Source organism: Saccopteryx leptura, chromosome 2, assembly GCF_036850995.1.
Source record: "Saccopteryx leptura isolate mSacLep1 chromosome 2, mSacLep1_pri_phased_curated, whole genome shotgun sequence".
In the NCBI taxonomy this organism is placed as follows: domain Eukaryota; kingdom Metazoa; phylum Chordata; class Mammalia; order Chiroptera; family Emballonuridae; genus Saccopteryx; species Saccopteryx leptura.
Genome location: NC_089504.1, coordinates 382,108,783 through 382,131,549, shown reverse-complemented (window position 1 = coordinate 382,131,549; position 22,767 = coordinate 382,108,783). Strand labels below are relative to the sequence as shown.

At 45.0% G+C, this 22,767-nt stretch overlaps 1 protein-coding gene across 1 annotated transcript in view; it reads right to left on the bottom strand.

Annotated features, from left to right (window-relative positions):
- Nucleotides 1-22,767, bottom strand: part of PI4KA (phosphatidylinositol 4-kinase alpha) — a 131,423-nt gene that overhangs the window by 67,253 nt on the left and 41,403 nt on the right. The window contains exons 9-19 of the mRNA XM_066365440.1: nt 21,729-21,794; nt 18,528-18,624; nt 15,236-15,427; nt 14,650-14,750; nt 13,885-14,014; nt 13,268-13,400; nt 11,372-11,467; nt 10,845-11,028; nt 10,290-10,393; nt 7,015-7,183; nt 4,729-4,779 (exon numbers count right to left, since the gene is read on the bottom strand). Coding sequence (XP_066221537.1) covers nt 4,729-4,779; nt 7,015-7,183; nt 10,290-10,393; nt 10,845-11,028; nt 11,372-11,467; nt 13,268-13,400; nt 13,885-14,014; nt 14,650-14,750; nt 15,236-15,427; nt 18,528-18,624; nt 21,729-21,794 — 1,323 coding nt within the window. The remainder of the gene's footprint in view (nt 1-4,728; nt 4,780-7,014; nt 7,184-10,289; nt 10,394-10,844; nt 11,029-11,371; nt 11,468-13,267; nt 13,401-13,884; nt 14,015-14,649; nt 14,751-15,235; nt 15,428-18,527; nt 18,625-21,728; nt 21,795-22,767) is intronic.

Genomic DNA, 22,767 nt, shown 5'->3' with positions numbered 1-22,767 from the left:
CCAACTTCCTATACCAGGGTCTACCCTAGCCTCCACCATCTACTGACCAGTACAGAGTTGATACCAAGTCTTTCCTTTTAACACCCTCTTGACCTCTAGGTAAAACCTGAGGTTGCTAATGACCTTATTGAATTTCTTCTACAGTTTGCTTCAAGACTGTTCTTTTCTGGTGCTTGTCCTACATTTCTCATCTTGCTGCTGCGTCCTCCCCCTCCTTTCATTCCTAAGTGTAACTACCTCAAAAAACTCTGCCTTTAGCCCTCTGTCACATCTGGCTGCTACCAGAGAGGCAACAGCCTCACTTTCAATTTGACTGTCACACCTCTGCCGGAGCTAGCCCAGGCTCCTCTATGACCCTGCATCTACAAAGGTAAAGGCCCTCCACTCTGCATGCTTTTCATTCACTTATATTTACTCTGAAAGTCTTTGGATCCCCTCTTTCAGAAACTAGGTGACCCATTTTTCAAGGCAGTGGAGTATTAATTCAGAACGCAAACCCTGGGCCAGGCTGCCTGGGTTTGAGTCTTGGCTCTGACGTTTAGTAGCTATGGGACTCTGAGGCAAATTCTGTGCCTCAGTTTCCCCATCTGTAAAGTGGAGATAATAACAGTACCTATCTTGCAGGGTTGTTGTGAGGAATAAGTGAGTTCAAGTCTAGAAAGGGTTTAAATCTGTGCTTGATGTTTAGCAAGAATTAGGTAAGGCTTTCCTGTTACTATTTTCATCTGAGACAGTGTATAGGCCAGGGGTTCCTAACAGGGAGGCCTGGGCTGGGTTTCTCCCATTTAACTACCTGAGGTGAAATGCTAACCCTTATGAAAAGATGCATTTCTATGGAGAAAAAGGGCACAGCTTTCAAAGGGGTCCAGGACCTAAAAATCATTAGTCCACAAACCTCATTTTACAGGCACTGAGAAAGGAGTAACCTAGTGACACAGGTCACAGACTCTAGGTGAAAGGCACAAATGGTTTTCAAGCAGGAGGCACATGTTACTACATCACTACTTTATAACAATGAAGCAATCAGGCCTCTAGTAGCAATAGATAACTTTCAAAATGCTTAATTAACTGATGGGCTAGACATCAAGAGAAGTAGTTTTTAGTCAGTGATATTTCTGAAGAAATATTATTCATAAAGTTGCAGGGCAAAGATCACCAAACTTAAGCATTAAGGAGCCTCAGAGATCACAAGACCCAGCCTCCAGTGACTTCTTCCAGGTTCCCAAGGTCACTGATAAGTGAACAGCCACATTAAAAATGCTTCCAACCCCAAACCCTCACACTTCTACTGAACAAAGTAATTTGATACACTTTATCATCAAATGATTCAAAATAGAGTATATTTTCTTAAAAAGAAAAGAACCATTAAACATTAAAAAAAACCCACAACTTTGGAAATTAGTTTCTCTAGAAGGTACAAGAGTTAACCAGAAAGTAAATTTAAGAACCCATGATCTCTGTGCTCTTTGTTGAGCAACAGAATCAAATATTTGTTTCCTCCCCCTGAACGTAACCATTAACTTTTGTTAAAACTACAATATGTATTCTATCCATGTAAAAGGTCACTGCAGCAGAGGAAATAGGCAAATTTTAAGTAAGCATGTTCTAACCCAGTGGTTTTCAACTACCAGTGTGTGGACTGGTGCTGGTCCGCCAGAAATGTCTTGCCAGTTCATGAAAGAATTAACCAACATGACAATGTATGAAGATTACAGAACTACTGTTTTAGCTTATCTTTGCTAACACCTATCCCGACATTGGTCAGAACTTCAGAAATCATCTCCATTCTTTCAGAAGCTCTATGCTGGCAGAGCAGATGTGGAGAGGCTGAGATGCTCACTCAGGATCCCACATGCAGGACCAGAGGTTCAATTAAAACCAACCTCACCAGACATCGCTCTCCAAAAGTGCTAAGAGCCCCCTCTAGATTTCATTCACACATTTATTAAACTCTGACAACTGCTAAACATGTTTAAAACTTCACAGGCATATGAGTCACAGAATTCTGGTGTACACTGATGTGAGTGTAACCTCAAGCATGCTCCGTCTACCAAAACCTATTCTCTTGTGGAGCCTGCTGCCCAGCCCTTCTCCCCTTCAAAATGCCAAGAGTACCATGGACTTTATACCTCTCCCTCCAGGTCAAACAAAAGGTCTATGTTCAATGACACTTCCAAAACACAACAATATCTATGCTTTTAAAAATTAACTTATGAGGGTATGATGAAAAATATGGCAGAAAGAGCCTCAGTAATTATGTGTGTGTGTGTGTGTGTGTGTGTGTGTGTGTGAGAGAGAGAGAGAGAGAGAGAGAGAGAGAGACAGAGAGACAGAGAGACAGAGAGAAACAGAGAGAGAAACAGATAGGGACAGACAGACAGGAAGGGAGAGAGATGAGAAGCATCAATTCTTCATTGTAGCACGTTAGTTGTTCATTGATTGCTTTCTCATATGTGCCTTGACTGGAGGGTTACAGCAGACTGAGTGACCCCTTGTTCAAGCCAGCAACCTTGGGCTCAAGTTGGTGAGTCTTGCACAAACCAGATGAGCCTGCTCTCAAGCTGGCGGCCTCGGGGTTTCAAACCTGGGTCCTCCATATCCCAGTCTGATGCTCTATCCACTGCGCCACCACCTGGTCAGGCGAGTCCCAGTAATTCCTAAATCTCAAAGGTTGTAAGAGAACACCTGATCACAAGTTCGAAGGTAGCTAAGGTTCCAAAGAGAATGTGAAAAGTCATCATGGTACAGGCCCAACTCTGTGTCTCCTCAAGCACACTGAGGAAGAGCAGACTGTCCTGAAAACAGATACGTCAGGACAAAGCAACTCTGATTCCCCTCCAGAATTAGCCACTCACTAGATAGAGAGACAGGAGATAAATGGACAGGTAGAAGGAAGGTGAACTAGAAGCTGAATGCTCCACAAAATGTAATGTGTCATCTTAAAGATGAAGAATGCTAACCAGTCAGTTACTATTTTTCATCCATCTTGGTCAGGTAAAGTAGACCTCCTAAAAGTCCCCAGATTCAGAATGATGAACACCCAGACTGCAGGAAGTACAGAAAGTGCTTTGCAGAGACCAGGAGAGGTGGTTCTGCATCTGCCTACCTGACTGACCTCTATGCCTGAGTTACCACGGCAGCTCTGAGGTCAACCCCACTGATGTTCATGTAAAGGACCGCCATGTAAGACTTAAGACTCAAACTACTAGGGGTAGGATGATGTGGGAAGAAACTAGACAGCAGAAGCAAGAGCTTAACTACAAGTTGGGTTAAAATACTAGACTATGGGGCCTGGCTTAGGATGGACAGTTGGGAATGATTGAGAAAGGATAAAACAACTTTTATAAAGATCATTTGCACCCTGGCCGGTTGGCTCAGTGGTAGAGCGTCGGCCTGGCATACAGAAGTCCTGGGTTCGATTCCCAGCCAGGGCACACAGGAGAAGCGCCCATCTGCTTCTCCACCCCTCCCCCTCTCCTTCCTCTCTGTCTCTCTCTTCCCCTCCCGCAGCAAAGCTCCATTGGAGCAAAGATGGCCCGGGCACTGGGGATGGCTCCTTGGCCTCTGCCCCAGGCGCTAGAGTGGCTCTGGTCACAACAGAGCGACGCCTCGAAGGGGCAGAGCATCGCCCTCTGGTGGGCGTGCCAGGTGGATCCTGGTCGGGCACATGTGGGAGTCTGTCTGACTGTCTCTCCCCGTTTCCAGCTTCAGAAAAATACAAAAAAAAAAAAAAAAAAGAAAGATCATTTGCAAAGAAGTGGCTGCAGGCTAGACAGGAAAAGATGGAGATGGACTTTCTACCAGACAGTGCTATGGCAGGGGACAGGACCTATTCTAAGAGCTGCCCTCAACAGTGGTGGTTGGGGCTGTGCCCAGGAGTGTGCTGGGTCCACCATGCCAGCAATGCTTTCCAGGGGACACTCAGAGCTGCGGCTCCAAGGCCTGAGCACTAACCAGAGGCCTAAGGCCTTCTTTTGCAGGAAGGGGCTGAGGAGGAGTTAGAAGTGGGTACCCACCTGCATTAGAGGCAGCATAGCAGGATGTGAGAGACAGGAAGAACCCAGAGTCAGAGCATGGACCTGGGAGCCTGAACTGAGACACTATGAGGGAACTGAAGTGGGTTCTCTGGTCAACCTGCTGAGGCTAGTTAGGCAGGGCTTAGAAAAAGGGTGTAAAGTGGTATAGCCTCAGTGGCACATACCTATGGGATAGTCACAGAAGAGCTGGTGGTGACTAAAACATAGTCCTGCCTACGAATCACTGGCATCTCAAAATAGCATCTTTCTAAGAAATTTTGAGTGCATCACAGTGCAACATTCAAAATATGAGCACAATATCTGGAGTTTAAAACTACTCAATTGCCTGACCAGGCAATGGTGCAGTGGATAGAGTGTTGGACTGGGACGTGGAGGACCCAGGTTTGAAACCCCGAGGTCGCCAGCTTGAGCGTGGGATCATAGACATGACCCCATAGTAGCTAGCTTGAGCCCAAAGGTCACTGGCTTGAGCAAGGGGTCACTCGCTCTGCTGTAGCTCCCCCTGCCCCCCATCAAGGCACATATGAGAAAGCAATCAATGCACAACTAACATGCCTCAACAAAGAATTGATGCTTCTCATCTCCCTCCCTTCCTGTCTGTCCGTATCTGTCCCTCTGACTCTCTCTGTCCCTGTCAAGAAAATAAATAAATAAATAAATAAATAAAACCACTCAATTAATGAATACTTACCACAGCTATTACAGGAATGAGTACGCCCAAGTTCCCTGCACTGCTAGAAGCCTAGAAAAAAATAGAATTAAGTCAATGATAAGTATGTGTTTATTAAAAAAAGAGAGACATAGTGTTGTATAAAGCTAGAATTCCTTAATCTAAAAGAAGTAATGAGAGGTACATACAGAGAGAGATATGTAAAAAGATGCTTATCCAGTATAATTTTAACAATCAAGCAACTTAAATGTCAAACAGTAGTATGATTACATAGCTCATGGCACCTCTGCATAATTAAATACCACACAGCTACGAAAAAGACAACTTTCTAAAAACTGTTTAGTCACCTCAGAAAGTACCCCAAAAAAATGTTAAATGAAAAAAAAAATCAGGATTTAAGAGTATACTACAAATTGATAGTAACTCAATGATATAAAATAAACCTCAATGATGTAAAATAAATATATTTGCATAACCAAGTCATAATGTTAACAATTACTATTATACCTGAGTAGAGGAATTATGGATATATTTTTACTTTATTATTTATAGGTTTCTGTATCTTTTCTATAATAAACATATATTCTTTCCAAGTTAGGGAAAATTTAGGGGTTACTTAAAAATGATAAAAGGGAAGTTCTCTGTCTAGACACAGATATGTGGCAACTTATGGTACACGGACATTAGCGAATGTTCTTGAAGCACGTGCCCAAGAACAGTTTATTTTCCACATTCTACATTTACAAAAATAGTAGCAGCTAAGGGTGTTGAGCACCCACCATATGCCAGGCACTGTCCAAATGCTTCATACCCATCAACCATAGGAGCAACTCAATAAACACTTGCCTATTCACACTGCGTGATCAGTAAATATAAACTATTTGCAAAGAACAGAATTCACAGGTTGGCACCCAGAGATTCCCACATTGCCCTGGGCATGACCCCCATCCCCAGCCCATGAGAGTAGGCAGAGGGGAGCAGCCTACTGGTCTCATGGGTTGTCTTTCCTGGCATTGAGATATATTCCCAGGGAAGAGGAGGAGAATAGCTTCTGACACCCCGTCAGTTAGGTTAAAGCCTTTGCTTTCTCAGTGCTGAGCACCTCTCTGCATCATTAGAGTAGCTCGCTCAACCTGATGTCAAAGGCCCCACTGGACAAGACAAATGTCATTGTCTCTTATGCATTAGGATGGATCTAGCTGTGCACCATCCTGGAAGACTTGAGAAATTAAGTTACCCAGATCACTAGTAGGGGCCCAGTAGAGCAAGGCTGAATTAGAGCAAAGGGTCTCAGGATCCCTTTTTGCACAAGCTACTCCCTCAGCCAAGATTTGTAAACAGAGGGGTCCTTCTCAATTCAGTTTCCCAGTTAGTTGTCACCTCTTCAGAGAGGCCTTCGTGACCCTCACCACACTGCCCTATTTTATTTTCACCATCACCTCCCCTTAAGCCCACAGAAGCAGGCACCTTGTCGATATACTTCTGTAACCCTGGAACCTAGAACAAGGGCTGGGAAACTGCAGTCTGTGATCAAATCTGACCCACTATCTATTCCTGGAAATACAGTTTTATGGGAGCACTACCACCCCTGTGTTTATTTAATGGCAGAGCTGAGTAGTTTCAACAAAACTAAAACAGTAGCCCACAAAACCTAAAACATGCACAATCTGGCCTTCTATAGAAAAAGTGGGTTGACTGCTGCCCTAGGTACATAGTAGATGAATAGTAACTGTTAACTGTCTAGAGAAGAGAAAGGAGGACAGAGAAGACAAAGAAGGAAGAAGATGGAGACTTGGTAGAGGGACTGGCATTTATTTATATGACATGTCAAAGGAGAGGTGATGAAGTTAGAAGCTTAACCTGCCTCAGCCTCTCCAATCTGTCTCTTTGGGGGTTGGAGACCTGACAGGTTTTTCTGGCCCCAAAGACTTGTCTCTCTTGGACAGCCTGGATTAGGCCAAATCTGGCCTTTCTCATATTGTCATTGTGTTCTAATGACAGCCTCTGCCCCCTGGCTTCTTGCACTTGATCAGATGGCACAAACGGAGAGATGGGATCAGGAGTGATAAGTAGTCTGCTGTCACCTTATCACCCTGGACTGGGGGAGGCGGCTGAAATGAGCTAGAAGCCACCCTTTCCCCAACCTTGCCAGCACCCCTAAGGAAGAACCTTGCCCCCTTTGTTCTTGTACTATATCTGATGTGTTAAAATCTTTTAACACAGAAGGTGCAATGTTTCAATCAAGATGGTGCCTGAAGACTCAGCCCTGGCCAACCGGGCAACACGCAGGGCCACCCTCCACCCTACCTTCAGGGCGGGCCCCTTCTCGCTGGCCCTTTCGCTGGCACGCTTTCCCTCCAGCCCCAGCTGCACAAACAGCTCCAGCAGGTTCATGAGCAGCTCGTCCACAAGGTGCTCGTCCTGGATGTTGGCTGCGATGTTAGCCAGAGCATTGATTACCGCCAGGGAGCAGTGCCTGGGGTGGGAGAGAGAAATGACAGCCACCACAAGGCAGGGACCTCCTCACTGCATGGGTAAGGCAGGCTGACACCACCCACCCTTGGCCAGCCTCACCACCCCCTCTCAGTGCCTGTGAAGAAAGAAGCCCTCCAGAGGAGATGAGTACACCAATTTTGTGAACAATGGCCTCTAACAGAAACCCGGCTGCTGCAGAAATGACTGTGACCTCTCCCCTGACATACATTAACTCTCTGAGTAGTACGAACATTTATGTACATCCTCGTGCCTCCTAACCATCCAGAGTATGAGATAACAAAAATTTTTATTTTAAAAATGTGTAAGGCAACATTTTTTAAAAAGGCAAATGTATGTTCTTGTTTCCATAAAGTGCTTATCAAACAAACATGATTTTAAGTTAATAAAACTGGAACTGGAACTAATTTCATTTTTTGAAAACAAAACAAAACAAAACCTTACTCCCGGGGCTCAGTGAGCTTGAAAAAAACTCACTACTCAAAGGGTTAAGGCCCCAGGGGACTCTTTAGGTTCTAGGAACCTGCCCAATGGGGACAGTTCCCTTTGAGTGTCGAAACCTCTTACATAATTAAAAATGGAAGTACACCTAGTTATTTCCTGGATAGACCTTGCTTTTCCCCTCAACAGTGAGCCTTAATTCATCACTATCACCCTTAACACTCTGTCTGATAATCAGCTTCTTCTCAATGTGCCTTGAACCTGGGGCTGATGTTAGCATTAGCTTGCACCAGATACCTATGAGGTGCTCAGTGGTCCTGGGACAATCTGACATGGAGTCACACATACCAGCCCCACATAAAACTCCAAATACAAAACTGACATGCCTCCTCAACCAGATGCTGTGAACCAGCCAGGCTGTTCAGGTTTCTGTGGGTATTGGGGGCAGTCAGACCCTGCCATTTCTATGCTGTGTGACCCTGGATGAGTAGCTAACATCTTTGAGCCTCAGTTTCTTACTGAGTAAAACAAGGATAATTTCTTCCTCCCAGGGTGGAGAGGGAAGTAAACACTCTACTTAAAGCACTGAGCACACCACCTGGCCCCCAGTAATCTTGGAGTAAACGGCAGTCATGATAATGGCACCCATTTCATAGACAGGTAAATTCCTGACAGGTGAAGGCAAATGAATGGCAGTAAATGCTTCCACTAGTGAGAAAGAGAACAAATCACTTTTGGTGACAATAACAGAATAGGCTTTATGGAAAAAGAGGTAACTTGAGTCAAAAGTTGAAAAACTGGTAGGCATGTGAACACAGCAGGGCCAAGAGCAGCAAGATAGACACGAGGGTCAGAGGAAAACAGCAAAGACAGGGCGGTGAAGGTCTGAAGAGCAAGGAGGAACGGGTCATTTTCAGAGCAAGGAAACAATGTGGGAAAGAGGTGTTTTGGTCTATGTCTATGAGTCAGTTTCATTGCAGAGATCAGGATGGATGAACAGAAGGAGGGGGAGATGAGCTGGCCGCCTCCCCAACCCACTTCACAGGCTGTTCTAGTAGCCTAGGCTCGTGATGGTGGCAGTGAAAAGGCAAAGAGATAATAATACTGAGAGCTGACATTTATCAAGAGCTTTCACATGTACAATCTCAATTACCTACACAACTGGAGACATTTGATGAATGAGGAAATTGTGGCACACAGCTACAGTCCTGCCCACTGAGCTGGTTGTAATGGTCAGGAGGGGAGAACAGAAATGCTAACAAAGGGGCAATGTCTACTCCTCCCTGCTCCAACCTTCTGTCCTCCCAATTTCACTTTTATTTTTCCCCTCTCTTCCCTTGATCTGACAAACTTTTGTGAGATCCTCCAAACATGGAAAAGCATGTCCCTGTACTTAAGATATTCCTAGTAAGGGCAAGGGACAGACGAAGAAGTATTTCTCAGTCTTCCAGGGAAAACTGGTCAGACTACACATATTTCAAACATTTGAGGATATAAAATACCCATTCCGTTTGACTCTCCAATTCTACCTCTCTGAATCTATGCTGAGGAAAGCATCAGATGCTCAGAGGTATATGCTATTAAGGTGATTAATATAGCATTTATCAGCAGAAAAACCAGAAACTACCTAATAGCCAAGCTAGGGACTGATTAGGTAAATCAAAGTTTTGCTATATGACGGGATACTAGACAGCCATTAAAGACAAAATGCAGAGGAATTTTTATGGCATGGTTAATGTACTGCTACATAAAAAAATAGGTTACCTGGGTGGGCAATTTGAGTCCATCTGGAGTGGGGGAAGGTGATGAACACAGAGTTCAGTCAACTCCAGGCCATGGGCATATGGGGTTTTCATTTCTCACCTTGTGTGTGCACTGATCCATAGCATATTTTCTTTTGCAGGAAGAAAAGTTTATTTAAAAAACAAATCCTCCCAGAGCCTGAGCCAGAGCCAGAGCCTGAGCCCAGAACTGTAGTTGAGGCCTTGTGTGATGAGGAAAAACAAGTGAACAAGCTATATGATGGTAGCCTAAGTACTGTGTTCATCACTAAGTAACCCATTACTGGAATGTGGAATTCAGCTGACCTAACAAATAGCCCACTAACTCTCTCTATTCTGACCAAACTTCTTTTTTTTCCCAAGAAGTATTTTATTTTATTTATTTATTTTTTTACAGAGACAGAGTGAGAGAGAGAGATAGACAGGGACAGACAGACAGGAATGGAGAGAGATGAGAAACATCAGCATCAGTTTTTCGTAGCGACACCTTAGTTGTTCATTGATTGCTTTCTCATCTGTGCCTTGACCGTGAGCCTTCAGCAGACTGAGTAACCCCCTGCACAAGCCAGTGACCTTGAGTCCAAGCTGGTGAGCTTTGTTCAAACCAGATGAGCCCGCGCTCAAACTGGCGACCTCGGGATCTCGAACCTGGGTCCTCTGCATTCCAGTCTGATACTCTATCCACTGTGCCACCACCTGGTCAGGCTGACCAAACCTCTTTTAACAAGGTGCTCCCACCATCAATCCAAAATAAATAGATCAAGATAACTACTAAAATAAATAAGTAAAAGGAATCCCCAAATTTCATTTTCAAAGGGAGTTAAATACTGTCGTGATCTAAGGTGACAATGAGGTCCAAAGAATTACCTATAGCCATGGTCCTTGTAATCTTTAGTAGCTGAGTACACAACAGAGCTAGCCTTCACGCTGATCTGCTGGAAGAGATTCCACACTTCCTGATAAATGTATTGCTGGAAGAGAGCAAGGGACACCATTACTACTCCACAACTACTCTGTGAAAGCCCCTCTTTGGAAAACAGAAAAGGCCCCTCTATTGTCATTCAGAGGGAGAGTTCCTGGAATCATGGACCATATGGCCTAAAGACCATCCAGGGTGTCCATTCCTAAAGCTTCAAGCAAACTTCAAATTAAAAACTAAAAAGGAAACAGCTTAAATTTAAATCCTATTATTAGCATCAGTAAGAAATTAGTCTAAACTTCCTTTAACCCCAGCACTCACACAACCATTATACTATTCTCTTCTTTTAAAAAACACCTCACTATTTAGTGTTAAGAAAGTTGTAAGCATTTAGCTGATATGCAGGGTAAACTTAATCTGTATTTTTTACATTCCTAATAGTGAAAGGAATTTAAAGAAGTTTGCTCAGGGTTAGTGAGTAACATGGCTGAGGCCTTCCTTACATTTCCGGTGATAACAAGGCAGCCTAGCTGGTCGATGATAAGCACATCAAGGGGAGAGGGAGGCTGGCAGAATTTCTGCTGCAGGATCTGCAGAATTGGCTCCATGACCTTTGGGGTGTCCCTGAGGGCCACTGCGATGTGCCCCAAGGCTCGAATGGTGTGGTCAGGAATCAAGTGCGCATCCCTATGGGAGGGAGAACAGAGCATCCTGGAAACAGTTCTCTGACACGCAACAGTGCAATAAGACCCAGAAGCTAGACCTGGACCTGGACCTGGACCTGAGTGTCATCACACCTTAACCACCAGCAAAAACACAAAGTCCTGGGTACCAGGAGGGAAAACAGAGATGTTTCTCTACTTCCAAATAGTGGTCCAGAATAGACATTACAAGATGGGTTCCTCCTGAAATCATGGGACAAACAATGCTCAATCCCCATTGTTACCAAAGAAGCCCAGAAGTACACAATGCGAGCTGCCCCCTTGAGCCTGAAGACAGCAACTGGTTGCCCCTCTGGGATGGGACGTACTTGTCGCTCTCCTGGGAGATGTAGAGTCGGTTGGACAGGCTGGCCAGGAAGGCCTCCACGATCACTGCATCCACTGTCAAGCCAGCTTTCAGGCACCTGAGCAGCAAAAAACCCCATAAAGTATTAGGCATCATAACCACCAGATGAATGTTTGTATTTTCTTTTAATTTCTCTTTTCTCAGATTTGCAAAGTTTAAAGAACTGCTCTGAACATTTTCCCCCAGAAATCTGAATGAAAGTCATTACATAGAATAAATTCAAAGAACTGCTGCAGATTTTGCCCACTTGATAAATATCTCAGTTGGAAACAGTAACTTCATTATTTTGCCCAGGACAGTTTCCTTCATAATGTCATTTTCACCTTAATTCCAATTCAAAATTTCCTATACTGTTCCTTAACAAAAGTCATTGTAGCTGATTCAAGACAAATGAGGCCCTGGCTGGTTGGCTCAGTGGTAGAGTGTTGGCCTGGTGTGTGGATGTCCTGGGTTCAATTCCCGGCCAGGGCACACAGAAGCACCCTTCTGCTTCTCCACTTTTCCCCCTCTCCTTTCTCTCTCTCTCTTTTCCCCTCCCGCAACCAAGGCTCCATTGGAGCAAAGCAGGCCCGGATGCTGAGGATGGCTCCATGGCCTCCGCATCAGGGGCTAGAATGGCTCCCGTTGCCCTGTTGCAACAAAGCAATACCCCAGATGGGCAGAGCATCGCCCCCTAGTGGGCATGCCGGGTGGATCCTGGTAGGGCACATGCGGGAGTCTGTCTCTGCCTCCCTGCTTCTCACTTCAGAAAAATACAAAAAAAAAAAAAAAAAAAAGACAGATGGTCTCGAGATGGCTGAGAGAATATTAAAATTATACAGCAAGGGCCCTGGCAGGTTGGCTCAGCGGTAGAGCGTCGGCCTGGCGTGCGTGGGGACCCGGGTTCGATTCCCGGCCAGGGCACTTAGGAGAGGCGCCCATTTGCTTCTCCACCCCCCCCTTCCTCTCTGTCTCTCTCTTCCCCTCCCGCAGCCAGGGCTCCACTGGAGCAGGGATGGCCTGGGCGCTGGGGATGGCTCCTTGGCCTCTGCCCCAGGCGCTGGAGTGGCTCTGGTCGCCGCAGAGCGACGCCCCGGAGGGGCAGAGCATCGCCCCCTGGTGGGCAGAGCATCGCCCCTGGTGGGCGTGCCAGGTGGATCCCAGTCAGGCGAATGCGGGAGTCTGTCTGACTGTCTCTCCCCGTTTCCAGCTTCAGAAAAATACAAAAAATAAATAAATAAATAAATAAATAAATAAATAAAATTATACAGCAAGGTTTCAAGAGCACTGAGACATGCTTATGTCCTAGAGAAAAGGAGAAATTTAAAAAGCCCCTAAGGACATAACATCTTATCAGGTGCTTTCTACTTAGGAATCTGCTTGACCAGCCTCAGAGGTAGAAAGAAAAGGGAGTCTCATGGGGGTTGGGAGAAGCTGAGTTACTGTCTTGAATTGGCTTCTAAGAGCCAGGAGCCAGAATTCAGAGAGGGGGAGATATCACAAATATCAGAATAGATTTGGTTCCCAAGTTCGGAGAGCAAGAGTTCACATAGAGGTCTGGGCAGCAAGGGACACTCGATCACATAAAAGACACTTGTCATTTATATTAAAAATTACACAGAAAAAAATAAAGCAGACAAATGTTACTCTGCATGACGGGTTAATGGATAATTCTTTTCCTTCTACTTTCTAAAAAGGTAGGAAACAATTTTTTTTTAAAAACTGCAATAATGCCTCCTTTAGATCAAGTGTAGGTTTAGAATAATCATAAAAAAGCTTAATAGAATTATAAACATTTCTTACTTTACAAGAATTTATTTTGTCTGAATAGCCCTTTCCTTCCTCCCCAGTCACCTGTCCCTTTGGCCCAGGCTCGCACCTACAGATGTTGTCAATGGCAATATCCCGGAGCTGCTCATACATGGAGGGCTGGCTCTTCTTTCCTGACATGACGCTCAGGGTTGACTCGGAATGCTCGTTGGTGACACTGATTTTTATATCATTACCAGCAACTGAAGGTAAAAATTCAAATATGTACCTGGTTAAGTCTCACTTTTCACCCTTGTGTCTGTAATTCAAAACCAAATAATATGCTAATCATTTTTACTTATACTAGCAATCACTCTAAAAAGATTTGACCAAACATTTCAGAACAAAAGTATCTAAGAACAGGAAGGATGAAACAAATATGGTTCAATAAAAAGGAAGAACATTTGGGTTACAAAGATGACGGGTGCACATGACAAGGGAAAGCAAATGAGGGAAAGGCCTGGCACCCCAAGGGGGTCTGGTAGGGAAAACTACAAGAAAAGGGAGGAAGAGGAGGAATGAGCCCACATACAGAGAAGACTGCATAGCCCAGCCACAAGTTCTCAGTCACAGAACCATGCTGGACTCACACACATTCATGTGGTACTTTTCTTGGTGCTTCAAGGGCAGATGGGGGCCAGGGGTTGGAGGCTGGAAACATGGCTTCAGGTACAGCCATCAGGTTACCTGTGTGGTACTGACTGTGACACTTATAGAGCTTCACCAGCACGGGAGACGGAACAACCAGGAAGTCCCGGAGAGACGGCATCACTGAGTGCACCACCACTGGGAACCTCTCACACAGGCGGCCCAGACCCTGCAACACACCATTGACCTACTACGCAACCTGGGAAAAGGCTGGCTGAGCAGTGAGATGCTCAACCTTCAAATACCCAAGTATGACCAGAAACTTCCAAGATCAAAGCTCCCAGGGGCCACCTGACCACAGAGCACAAAGACAGGAAAGGGAGATGGTCTTGATTTTCTTCTACCTAAAAGGGAGATGTATTAAGTGTGTCCATTTATTTTTGAAGCGAACGAGAGGAGAAAAGCGTCCAAAACATGATTTCTAAACAACAGCAGACACAGAGTCACGGGTTTGCAACAGGTTAAGAGTCTCGGCAGAACAGAGCTGGCACCGCAGACATCAGGAGATATCCTCTCATGAGGCATCTGGCAAACATCTGCAGCCCTTCACCTCTGTGCCTGAGAATGGCCTGGCTGGCAGAAAGGAGGAGCCAACTGCTCCTGAACCCTACTCATAGAAATCCCAGCACCCTGGCAGCAGCAGCAGCCCCCACTCCGTAGTGAACTATGTTCACAGCAGGCTCTAGTTTAAGTTCCTAAAGACAACAGCTCAGATTCTGCTGCTGATGTGCCAACCACAGCCTGAATGGTGCTACAAGAGGACGTTGATGGGATCTCAACCTTTCCAGAGTCTGTGTGACTGACCTGCAGACAGCAGATAAGCAAAGGCAAATGAGCAATGATGACTTTACTGGATGTCTTGGACTGTAGCTTCTCAGACAGCTTGATGCAAAGATTTTCTGCACCTAAATTAAAAAATCAGGAGAGGGTACAAATGATTAGCAAAGGTCAAAATTTACAAAATACTTATTCACCAATAAACCACATAATTTCACTCAACCCCAGAGACACACTTTTACACAGGATTTATTAATATTGAGATGTTACACAAGAAAGTGTTAGGAGGCTGGTATTCTTAACTGAAAAGCTTATCTTTGCATCTTTTCTGCTGTTGTAAAAACACCATCCTGCATGGTGTGTGACTGTTTTCTCTTCTCTGCTGGCCCTGAGCCCCCTTGTCCTTATCCCCACAGTGTTCTGTTGAATGGCAGCCATCCAAAAGTCTGCTGTATGCCCTAGACAAGCACTAGAGTTTCCACTTCTCACATAAAAGCCCTAAGAACGAGCAGGAAATAGTGGAGAGAACACACAGGCCCTGTGGCCTTGGCCATCACCATCCTCCCAAGTCCGGACACTAGACACCCAGGGAATGGCAGGAGCTGACGCTCACCCTGCTCATCCTTTACAGCCCACACCATGAGGTCCACACAGGCAGCGTTTGCCTGGCAGCGCAATTTGAGGGGGCTCAGCTCACTGTGGATCCGGTCTGCATCATGAAGAATTTTCTGAAGCTCCCCTTGGCTTGTGTTGAATTGCTCCAGCACAAAATCATGGATCTCTTTCACAAAGGTGGTTGGGAGGTCTGTAGGAAAGAGAGCAGGCACTGCAGCTGGAAACAAAACTGTACCAAAATGCAGGCAGTGGCTGTGAACTTCTAGAGTCTTTCCCTCTCTAACAAAAACCCAAGAAGAACATGTCTGCTGCTGGCTGCTATGGTTCCAAGAATGTCCTCTAGGAAGACCTTGGATAGGCTGTGCCTAGCTGCTTTCCACACATGTGCCACCTGGCACTCAGAACAAACGATCATTTCCCAGAGAGGTGAGAACCATGCTTTGTTTTAAACAGTCAAGATACTAAAACCTAAATATATGAAACACATAAATTGGGACTTATCATACTAGAACTGGTACAATTAATATAAGGAAATATATACTTTACTGATACACATATCTATTTTATATTTAGTATTGTCTTCAAGTTTTATGGAGAAATGTAATTGATACAAATCGCTGTATAAGCCTGACCAGGCGGTGGCGCAGTAAATAGAGAGTCGGACTGGGATGCCAAGGACCCAGGTTTGAGACCCCAAGGTCGTCAGCTTGAGCACAGGCTCATCTGGTTTAAGCAAAAGCTCACCAGCTTGGACCCAAGGTCACTGGCTCGAGCAAGGGGTTACTCAGTCTGCTGAAGGTCCACGGTAAAGGCACAGATGAGAAAGCAATCAATGAACAACTAAGGTGTCACAATGCGCAATGAAAAACTAATGATTGATGCTTCTCATCTCTCCGTTCCTGTCTATCTGTCTCTGTCTATCCCTCTCTCTGACTCTCTCTTTGTCTCTGTAAAAAACAAAAACAAAAAAACAACAAATCGCTGTATAAGTTTAAGGTGTATAGCATAATGATTGTACAGCTGAAGGTTACACCAGGAAATGTTAGGAGGCTGGCTTTCTTAACTGAAAGCTTATCTTTGCATCTTTTCTGCTGTTGGGAAAACACCATACTGCACGGTGTGTGACAGCTTTCTCTTCTCTGCTGGCCCAGAGCCCCCTTGTCCTCATCACCACAATGAACAATAATTTAAAGTACGCTAGTTATTAGATAAGGACAAAAACTGGTTGTAGTCTAAAAAAGGGAATTCCTTGCCTAAAGGGTTAAATATTCAAAGCATCCAGAATTTGTAGCCTTATCAAACTCTCATCCTTGGGGCCTGGAAAACCAATGTGGGCAGAAGTCAGACCAGTCAAGGAAGTTGGAAATACACAGCTTATATGGAAAAGGAGGCCACCAGACTCAGCCTCCACCTTCCATGAACCCTTAGAGTGTTCAATAATATAAGGAAAAGAGCACAGAAAAAATGTTATAAAATGCACAAAAGAGACACTGGAATGAAATGCTAAGTTTATGCTATATTATTGTATTAAGATATTACCTCTGGCCCTGGCCGGTTGGCTCAGTGGTAGAGCGTCGGCCTGGCGTGCAGGAGTCCCAGGCTCAATTCCCAGCCAGGGCACACAGGAGAAGCACCCATTTGCTTCTCCACCCCTCCCCCTCTCCTTCCTCTCTGTCTCTCTCTTCCCTTCCCGCAGCCAAGGCTCCATTGGAGCAAAGTTGGCCCGGGCGCTGAGGATGGCTCTATGGCCTCTGCCTCAGGCGCTAGAATGGCTCTGGTTGCAACAGAGCAATGCCCCAGATAGGCGGAGCATCGCCCCCTGGTGGGCATGCCGGGTGGATCCCGGTCGGGCACATGCGGGAGTCTGTCTGACTGCCTCCCCGTTTCCAACTTCAGAAAAATACAAAAAAAGATATTACTCTGATTTATTACAAGTACCTCATTTTCTTTATTTTTCATACTTTAAAAAAATATCTAAAGTAGCTATGGTCTGGTAGCTCAGTTGGTTAGAGAGTCATCCCAATATGTCAAAGTTACGGGTTTGAACCCTGGTCAGGGCACATATAAGAATCAACCAATGAATGTATAAATAAGTGGAATAACAAACCAATGTTTCTCTCTCTCCTCTCCCCTCTCTCTAAAATCAACAATTTGTGTGTGTGTATGTGTGTGTGTGTGTGTGTGTGTGTGTGTGTGTGAGAGAGAGAGAGAGAGAGAGAGAGAGAGAGATAGGGACAGACAGATAGGAAGGGAGACAGATGAGAACAATCAATTCTTCATTGCAGCACCTTAGTTGTTCATTGATTGCTTTCTCATATGTGCCTTGACTGGGGAGCTACAGCAGAGCAAGTGACCCCTTGCTCAAGCCAGCGACCTTGGGTTCAAGCTGGTGAGCTGTGCTCAAACTAGATGAGCCTGCGTTCAAGCCAGCAACCTCAGGGTTTCGAAACTGGGTCCTCTGTGTCCCAGCCCGACACTCTATCCACCGCGCCACTGCCTGGTCAGGCTAAAATCAAGAAATACATTTTAAAAACATAAATGTCTAAAGTAGTTGTGTTAAACTGTATGCATGAATAGGACAATATAACCTGTCCATGTCAGAAAAATATCTGAGGAAATAAACTCACCAAAGAAGTCAGCATTACCTGACCAGGTGGTGGCACAATGGATAGAGAGTCAACTGGGACGCTGAGATCCCAGGTTCAAAACCCTCAGGTCACCGGTTTGAGTGTGGGCTCATCCAGCTTGAGCACAGGCTCACTAGCTTGAGCACAGGCTTACCAGCTCAAGCACGGTGTAGCTGGCTTGAGTGTGGGATCACAGACATGACTCCATGGTCTCTGGTTTGAGCCCAAAAGTTGCTGGTTTGAAGTCTCAAGTTGCTGGCTTAGGTCCAAGGTCACTGGCTTGAGAAAGGGGTCACTGACTTGGCTCAAGCCCCCCAGTCAAGGTACATATGAGAAAGCAATAAATGAACAATTAAAGTACCACAACTACAAGTTGATACTTCTCATCTCTCTTCCTTCCTGTCTATCTCTGTCTCTCTCCCTAACACTAAAAAATAAAATAAAATGAAATGAAAAAATAAATGAAAAAAAAGTCATTGATGGCAGCACCAGAGGCATAAAATCATGGACAGATTTTTTAAATTTGCTTTTTCTCCAAAATTTCAGTGACATAACTATGTCTTGCCTGTGTTTTTAAGTGCCCCCAGCAGAAAGGAAGCACAAACCTGAGGCAGTAGCCCTGAACCCAGTCTCACCACATTCACACATGTGCAAAGTCCTCACCTGTCATATAGTACAGAGTATCACGCAGCATCTTGAACATGGCGACATAGAGGGGGTCACTGAACGTAGTGTAGTAGAGATCAATGCTGGGGTTGGCCTGTGGAGGAGGCAGAAGCACATGATCCAGCACAGAAACCCTCTTCTGGGCTTTTACCTGCCTGTGGAGGCCCGGTTAAGTAATCCTTACATACGTGACTTAGCATTATAAATGGAATAACCGTTTACCATGATTCACCACTTGAAGCACTTTAATTACTCTCTTCGCCCTCTTAAGCAACAAGCAGAGGAAAATAGGAGGTTCACACAGTTCAAAGATGCCTGCAGGGAGTAGCCACTTGTACCCTTCACCTTCTCTTGCTGAGAGCTCACTATTTTTGAAGTCAGGGAGACATAGTAAGTAGAGGAGGACAGGGACAGCCAACGAACCACCGGTCCATGGGATTCAACCCTGTCTACCACCACATGGGCAACAAACAATGCAGCCAGGGAAACTTGATATTCAGCTTGTTTTGTAATTAAAACTCATTTTTAAATGTTTTCTAGCAATCTAACCTAAAATGTAGCACTGTTTTTCTTCCAGGGGGAAAAAAAATTCATACAAGGTCTAATGTGATGAATAAGATACTGTTCTAATGAAAAAATATGGCTTATCAGAATTCTTGACACATGCAAAAGTGCTCTGCAAATACAGGTTGGGGGGTTGAGGAGGAAGAGGAAGCAAATCAGCACTGGGCCAGAGCTCAGTTGGAGGAAAGGGGCCTATGGTACGAGGCTGGTGTTGGGTGCAAGAGTCACATGGAAGGCAAGAGAATTGCATGGAGGTCAGGAGAGTGATACTGGATTTCAAGTGGGCACTGATAATGGGAGCTATGGTAACAAAATGCCATCAATGAGCACTGGCTAACTGCTTTACAGACATCACCTCACACAGTCCTCAAAACATCCTTATGGAAAAAAAACCCCCAAAAACAAACATCCTTATGGGATAGGGATGAAGAGATGAGATTTGTTGGTTAAGGTGATCCAGGGGCCTGACTCTGGAGCTAGGAAGAAGTCATTTCAAGCAAGGAGCAGAGGAAGGTAGACCAGATAGCGCAGCCTGGCTCCACCACTAACTAGCTATGAACTAAGTTCCTTAACCTTGCAAGCCGCATTTTTCCCTATCTGTAAATGGGAATTGGTATGGAATTCAATGAGTACGTCAAGTCCTATCCCAGTGTCTGGCACATAAGCATGCAATAATTACTAGCGATCATTAACAATGAGTATTATGCCCTGGCCGGTTGGCTCAGCGGTAGAGCGTCGGCCTAGCGTGCGGAGGACCCGGGTTCGATTCCTGGCCAGGGCACACAGGAGAAGCGCCCATTTGCTTCTCCACCCCTCCGCCGCGCTTTCCTCTCTGTCTCTCTCTTCCCCTCCCGCAGCCAAGGCTCCATTGGAGCAAAGATGGCCCGGGCGCTGGGGATGGCTCTGTGGCCTCTGCCTCAGGCGCTAGAGTGGCTCTGGTTGCAACATGGCGACGCCCAGGATGGGCAGAGCATCGCCCCCTGGTGGGCAGAGCGTCGCCGCATGGTGGGCGTGCCAGGTAGATCCCGGTCGGGCGCATGCGGGAGTCTGTCTGACTGTCTCTCCCTGTTTCCAGCTTCAGAAAAAAAAAACAAAAAAAAAAAAAAAAAAAAAAAAAAAAAACAATGAGTATTATATTTTGTAATACAGGTCATGGTTTCACCCCTCTTTTAAAATTGAGTTTTAGAGAGAGCGGATGAAAGAGAGGGAGAGAGAGAAAGAGGGAGGAGAAACAAGACACATCAAGTCATAGTAGTTGCTTCCTGTATGTTCCTTGACCGGGTAAGCCTAGACTTTCAGCTTTATCCACTGCACCACCACAAGCCAGGCGGTTTCGCTTTTAAGCAATAAAACCATTTCTTAAAACAAACATTTATACAAATTAAAAATTGCAAACATTTATATAAAGTCCAAATTACAAAACAAAACTGCTCTGGTTCAATGGGGAGGAGGGTCCCAGAGTCCCAAATTCCCAGCCTTCCCTCTACTCATAAAAGAAGCCCTAAAAGGGATACCGCACTGAGCTCCAACTTTCCCCCTCATTACACTGATTGCACTTTTCATTACGGATGGCCTACAGCCCAACAAGTGGCCAGGAGTTCTGACTACCTAGCCCAGCTGATGGCCCTGGTCCTCCTGGTCTGCCCTGGATTACAGATGACCAAATGGGAACAAAGGTAAACAAGAGGCCTCTGAGACCACAAGCAGTGAGAGAGCTAATGCTCAGGCCGATGGGCAGGGCATAACTTACAGAAAGTTCAAAGACAAAGTAGGAAGGGCCAGACTGAACCTTGGAGAGTAATAAGAACCGATGCAGAGCATCAGCACACCTGGCACATAAATCGAACGTCTTCAGACACCTTGCTGGGAGCACATGCAGGGCAGGAGATGACACACTCTGCAGCACAGAGAAGCCCTTGGGGGCTCCTTCCCCCTTCAGAGCTGAGCCCAGTGGTACCAGGCATAGTGTCTCACAATCAGGTAAGAGAAAGAATACCAGGCATAATGAGGAATGTGGGTCCAGCACATGCCCACGGCAAGGATCAGGCTGGCAAATGGCAATTGCTCTGGATTCCAACACTCAAAAGAGGACTGACCCAAATGTTCCCTGAAGTTTTGAGACCTCTCAACACTAACACTCAATATTTTTATAAATACTCCAGTAGGCATTCATTCCAAATACATTAAAGACAAAAACTCTCTGGGTACACACTCCTCACACATGAAAGGCACAGCCTTTTGTGTGCCTAAAAAAAGTATGAGGGTTGTGTACTGAGCTCAGAGAAGCAGCTTTGAAAGCACCAAAGGAGTAAGGAACATAAAGAGCTTCAGAGTCAGAGAACCCAGGGTATTCCTAGCTCCCACGGTGACTATGTGACAAGGGCACAGTAATTAGTCCCTTAAACCTCTATCTTTCATGTGTAAAACAGATACTGACCACTGCTCAAAGGCACTATGCAGTATATTTAAAAGAGCCCGGAACAGAGTAAGCTTCCAAGTGGCAAGTACATTGTCATTGTTGAAACTAGGAAAATTAAGTTGAAAACGCAGTTCCCACACAAACCCTCCCTTCTCCCACCACGCAGAGGCTCACAACAGGCAGATCTCAGTGTGACGCCCTCAGAAGGGATGTACCTCTATCATGCTGGCTGCAACTGCATCCAAGGATTTGAGAACAGGCTCTTCAACAATCTTCTTTACCTATCAGCAAAACAAGACCTATGAAGCACCTGACAAACACCATCAGAGACAAGAATGCCAGCTCCTCTACTAAAGAAGAAATTTTGACAGACAAGACCACATGATAGGCCCATATGGTAAAAAATATCATAGAAAAAATAGGCAATACATAAATATCAAACTAGACACACAAAATGCCCTTAACTCTGCCATGAATTGGAACTTTTCTTACCTAGATTGGAATGACATAAAAAAAAGGTACCAACTCTCTCAAATTTGCTAATATTAGATTTCCATTTCCAGGCCATGAAAGTGTTCAGACTCCAGGCATCACTGACATTTTATCCAAATCCCCTCCCAGATGTGAAGAGCACCTTCATAGCCAGTCCTTGGTGCTCACAGCTCCTTCCTCTTCCCTTTGGCTCTTCCAAAGCTGTCCAGGTACTCCAACTGCAGCACACATTTTAAATTTCTAATAGAAATGATTCTTTCTACCCATTCTCTATACCAGCATTTAGAATAGGAATGAACTCTTCTGTCCACTGTGGGATCACCTTATGAAACTACCTGCTCCCCTAATTGTAGTACTTTAAAATGGCATTTTAAAAACATATAGATAATGATAAAAAAAACATGTCAGGAGAAGAAGTAAAAAATAGCCTAGAAGAAAACCTAACCTTGAATAGTTAAAATATAGTGGAAAAAATAATTCCCCTAAGAAAGGATCTGAAATATTTAGCCTTCAATTGGATTTCTGAGATGATACTAAGAAAAGCCATCTGAGAGGCCATGGGCCACCCAGGCCACCATTTTGTCTGGGACACTGACAGTGAGGAGCAGTTTAGGGGGAGTTTTCCTTTCTGACAGCAACTTTAAACTCATACTGGGCTATTTTTTTTTTTCATACTGGGCTATTCAGTCATTTGTTCTGGCTCTATCGCCTATGAATTAATGTCTTCTTACATCTTCAGCCTAAAGGTTTTCTCTGAGTAAT